The 5,504-nt window shown below is 46.9% G+C and overlaps 1 protein-coding gene across 1 annotated transcript; it reads right to left on the reverse strand.

The window, feature by feature from the left end:
- LOC8063340 (rop guanine nucleotide exchange factor 1) lies at positions 1,478–5,285 on the reverse strand. The gene is made up of 5 exons (XM_002462725.2): positions 4,862–5,285; positions 4,631–4,747; positions 3,978–4,522; positions 2,478–2,828; positions 1,478–2,357 (listed from the first exon to the last, which is right to left on the reverse strand). The coding sequence occupies exons 1-5, from the start codon at positions 5,103–5,105 to the stop codon at positions 1,935–1,937; spliced, it is 1,680 nt and encodes a 559-aa protein (XP_002462770.1). The 5' UTR covers positions 5,106–5,285; the 3' UTR covers positions 1,478–1,934.

Here is a 5,504-nt window from a genome sequence, read left to right on the forward strand (position 1 = left end):
CATACATGTCATTGGAATAAACCTAAATCCCTTATTTGCCACCTAAAAACATGATTCTCGTATATGTTAATTGGTGTTAAATTATAATCCATTCCATACGAAAACAAATTGCTTGAATAATCATATGAACATCCAGATTTCAATATTGCTCCTGGACATCCGAAAACACAGAGGAGATCAACAACGAGCAAATGGCGGCTCCGTGAGTCAGGAGGTGGCAGGGATGGATTTCTGATCGAGGAAAGATTGGTTGCTTATTGTGTGGGCGATGTGGGACACATGGTTGTTGACTGCTACTGCTCGGTGCATTGGCTAGCTGCGCTCGTGCTACTACGTACACGGCTACGAGTGTGTCAACGGATGTGGAGTGTAAACCGGTAGAGCGTGCTGGATACTCACATGCATTTAGATTAGGCACCCCATTACAATTTAGTGATCTTCCGAACACGAGTTTCTCATTTCATTGGGATCCTGGTGGTGTCAAACTTCTCCATCGGTTTAGGCGCAAAACGAAGCTAAAGGAGGGAATGTTCAGTGTACACCTTGGGCTTAGTGTTGCTCACTAACGAATTTAGACTCAAAAGATTCGTCTCGTAAATCAATTAGTTATTTTTTAATCTATATTTAATGCTCTATGCATATGCTGTAAGATTTGATATAATAAAAATTTTGAAAAGATTTTGAATTTTAGATGCAACTAAACAAGTCAAAGGGAAAAAGATGGATTTCTGTGGAAGCCGGCCTATGTGAGAGAAGTCTCGTTGGATTCCAAGCAGCGGCTTGGGGACAAAGCCTTCTCAAGGAGGAATGTCCGGGAGCTGGTGGGCTGCAGCCCCAGCCCATAGAGGCCATGGGCTATGCTAGTTCAGAGTAGAGAGTACAAAAGGGAAACACGACTCTGCAATTCTGCATGGGAGACACATCAAATATATAGAGAATGTTTATTCGTCTAAAAAGTAATGGCTGAAAATACTGTTCACTAATTTATTGTGAGTAATAAATTTAGAGAAAAGCTCAAACGAATAGGCTCATGATACCAAACAGTTTTCCTTCCTCTCGAATCCTCTCCACCCCCATAAAAAAAAAAAATCCTCCACAGTTCATCTTCTTCCTCCAGATTCCCTTCCTTGCTACTCTGGATGTATCGCTAGTTCTTCCTCCTGCTGTATTGCTACTTCATTCTCTAATTCGATTCCATTCCCCTGTGCAGCTGCTACCATCCAGTTGCAGCGCAGAGTAAGAGCGAACAGAGATCTGACGATTTGTCAACAGGATTTGATTACCCTCAACCGTAATGAATAAATAGTGTGCCATTTTATCATTTGACACATCTAGATCTCATCTGGACGCTAGCAAAAGCGGCATTGAACAAACAGCACGTGCTGCGTCAGACAGGTCATATACTCTCTTATTCAGATCAACTTCGCAGGCTCACTGGCAGATGGACTGCGGAGGAGCCGATTCCGCTAAGCAGATGTGATCAGCAACAAACCCTCAAATACTAAAGAGGACAGATCATATTCATTAAATGCATATACAAAAACTAACAGCCAGCAGAAGATCAGGCATCGGAATACAACAGCTTACATTCCACTGTGACCGAAGTTTGCTGTTGACCAACACCTTCCGCGACAAAAAAAAGCAGCAGCAGCAGGAGCGGGAATTCACTCACTTAGCTGCTGAACCCTGCCTTGCAGTATAAACACGAACAAGTACACTGCTAATAGCTAATCCAGAAAAACTACAGTTGAAACTACAAGTTTCTCTGTTCAGATCAGGCAACATCCATTCATTGTAAGCAGAGTACACAATGATCGGCTTGCTACAAAAGCACAAAAAATTACTCATGCTTCTTCTGTACAGGAAAATTCTAGCTACTGGCAATTACAGGATCTGTCGACTGTCGGTACCTGTCTACCTTCCTCCACCACCCTTCAGTCCCTCTCAGGTGCATCTCCTGCATCTTTCCTCGCGCTTAGGTTTCCAGCATATGTCCACACCTTCTCCAGATCACCAGCAAAAAGCTTTTCGACCTTGATTTCTTGTGTCCCTAGATTGTTTTTGTGTAGTGGGGGTTGTCCTCTTCCAGGGCTGCCTGTAACTGGGGTGGAGGAGCAGAAAGTGGGTGTTGCAAATGGAGAGGCATATGGCGTATTCTGAATAGAGAATGGGCTTGGAGAGATCCTCTTCTGAACTGGCACACCTGTGCCCCGATTGAAGATCGACACAGACTCAGCAGCAGCTGATTTCTTTGTAGCATCATCAACATAAATCACATCATCAATTCTTGCAATTATGTTAAATGCCAAGCTCTCCAGAACCCTTGAGTAACTTTCAAGTATTGACTGCCCAACATCCTGGAAAAATATTCAAGAAACAAAGTGAATATTATGATTTGTGTAACTGAAAGAAAGACTTGATCAATTTTGATTTGGCCAGAATAAGTAGATGGTTACTTGTCTTTGCATGAGCTTTACCTTGTTATACTGGATCTTGTTCATGTCAAGGGAAGTTTGTGGCAGACCAGGATATCTCAATCTTAAGCTCTGCAATAGACCATCAGCTCTTTCAGACAAAGTGTGACTCTTTTCCTTATCCCCAACAAGACCCTTCACTTTTCCACCCCAAGATTTCTTTGATTTGGTTTGAGGTGTTGATTTTTTTTGGCCTTTCAGTTTCCAAACATGGATGGCAGCTTCTATTCTGTTTGCCACTTCAAGTGTGTGGTGCTCCGATGACAGATCCAAGCAATCTAGGAGACATTCTGGTGAGAACTGCTCAGCTGTTATGTATCGGTAAATTATCTCACCCAAGCAAGATTTACCACTCTGCAGAAAAGATAAGATATTAGACTACATGAATCACTATGGAAATATCCACATCTGCTCCTGTATTACTGGAGACAAGCTATGTTGGACCAAAGAAAACTATGCACTATTCGCAGACAAAAACAGAGTGGGGATGTCAACAGTGATTTGAAGAACTGAGAAGAGCAGTCACATGCTTGATCTATAGGTTTAATACACACATTCATATTAAATTACACGGATGCATTATAAAGATGATTATACCTTCAAAAGAACACGAGTTACTACAAGAACTGACATGAGCAGTCACATGCTTGAGTGAGAAAGTGCCAAATTGACATTTGTTTTGCATGACAGGTACGCCTCAGTATCGACAAAGAGGAAAAGAAATGCCTTGATACATGCAGTGACATTGTGACAATACTACAAATGCTAAACTCATTCATAACTGAGTTCTGCATCTAGTAAGGCCAGTATTTGCTCATCGAATTATCTACAGTTCTAGATGACCTTAACTTTAATCACTGCCAGACTCATGTTTTATTTAAGGAATGCTAATTAAACATCTTTATGACATTGACAAATGCAGTAAACCAAGCTGGTTAGAAAATTTAAGAGAAGTCCTAGCATATGAGAGTCTATATATCTAAGGACACAAGAATTAGCATTTTCCATACCAAGAACGAAGTGATTAGACTAGAAACATTCAGGCTTTTAAAAAGAAGCATTTATAATGCCGCAGAACATGATCTATTTACTCTCAATGAAATACAAGAGGGAATATAGTTATGACTCTTTAAGCTTTTCCATATCATATTCCGGTCATCAATTAATTCCTCATGACACTAATAACTGGAGGTACCACGGGCTTGCATTGGAAATAAAAATGGTTAGAACTAGAATTGATGACAGCTAGAGTGACAACACTTGCTCATGCAAAAAAACACAAAGCATTGCCATAACTGATGCCCAGCACCTTCACTCAACAAACTGTACTAAAATACATTAACTCAGCTCTACATTTACAAGCGTATATGATAGGAAGTGAGCGGTCCCTTTCACAGGGATTTATGCAATTGGTCCTTTTTTTAACAGGGATTGAAGTACAATGTAGCAAGCACACCACATGGATAGCAGCTGCCAGTGAATTCGTAACTGTAAGTATTTTACCTTGGGCAGTGTCTCCAGGTACACATCGGGGATTTCCATCTCCGCGAGCACGTCGCTGTTAATCGCCATGGCCGCCTTCAGTATCTGGTTTGCACAATCCCTGCTCTGCTGCAGCTTCCTCCTCGCATCCTCGGACAGCCCCTTGGGCGGCACTCGTGGGCAGGGCAACCACCACTTCTCCTCCTGCCGCACCGACGGCCTGCCACAAGACGAGGAGGAGGACGACGACGGGAACGGCCCCCCACTGTCCTCGACCATCACCCCCCTGTCCACGTACCAGAACTCCGTCCCCTTGAACCCGTCAATCATGGCGAGGAGCATGGCATCGAGCTTCTTGAGCGCGGGGAGATTCATGTAGAGGTCGCTGCGCGGGCGCGGGACCATGACCTCGAACTGGCCGCCGCCTTCGGGGAGCTCCTGGATGGAGGGGGTGAGCTCGACGATGGAGTCGGCGACGGAGAGCAGCCACTCCATCTCCCGCGTCCACATCGCCTTCCTCGCCGTCGCGAGCGGCTCCAGCCTCCACAGCTCGCCGAACACGGTGGCTGGACGACGATGGGCATCGGGAAAGGAAAACCATCAGGAATCCGGGCAATGCGGGTGGAGGAGTATACAGCACGACGGCGGCGGTGAGCCGGTGGGCGCGAGCGTACCGGAGAGGTTGGTGATGGCGTTGGAGATGGCGAGCGCGGTGCAGACGCCCTTGCCGCTGCCGGACATGTCCTCGCCGAGCAGGAGCTTGGCGAAGCGCTCCTTCATCATGTCGATCTCTGGCGCCACGAAACCAGAAGGCAAGAACAAGAACTTGCTGTGAGAGGAAAGAACAAGAGGGGATTTTGGAGTGAGATCTAAGCAAAAGAGGAGGGGTGGCGGGTGCCGCTTACCGGAGAGGTCGGAGACCGGCTTGGAGGAGAGGTAGAAGGCGGTGGCCGACGCCGGGGTGGGGAGCGACGAGGAGGAGGACGCGAGGCGGGAGACGGTGGCGGAGGCCGAGGAGGAAGAGGCGAAGCGGCGGGTGGTGGGCGCGGAGCAGTCGCTGGAGGTCTCGGACTCGCTGACGTCGGCGCTTGGGCTGTAGCTCCCGCTGCAGCGGTCCGAGGCGGCCTCGTCCTCCGACGCGCTCGCCATTGCGGCGGCGGCGGCGAAGGCCGGCGGCGGGCAGGCTAAGGTAGCTAGGCGCTGTGGCGGTGGAGAGGGAATCGCATCTGGGAGTGGGATGGGAGGAGGGGAAAGCGATGGGAGCACAGCACACACAGCACGGCTGCAGAGGTGCAGGAGGAGGGCGAGGGCGAGCTCACTGCCTCCGACTGCGCTGCTTCCTCTATTTGTTTATTCCTTTTTCTCCGAGCTCCGCGTTTGTTTTTTAGTGCTAATCTCGTTTGAAATGGTGGGTTAGCGGTGGTGCTAATGATGCTTAGATGCTAGTGTAGTGTAGACTGCCTCTTTGTAGTACTACTAGTACTGTTCATCACGAGTGGGCATCGTATTTCTGTAGTAGTATGTGCGTAGTACGTCATCTAGCTTTTT

Source organism: Sorghum bicolor, chromosome 2 (genome assembly GCF_000003195.3).
Source record: "Sorghum bicolor cultivar BTx623 chromosome 2, Sorghum_bicolor_NCBIv3, whole genome shotgun sequence".
NCBI lineage: Eukaryota > Viridiplantae > Streptophyta > Magnoliopsida > Poales > Poaceae > Sorghum > Sorghum bicolor.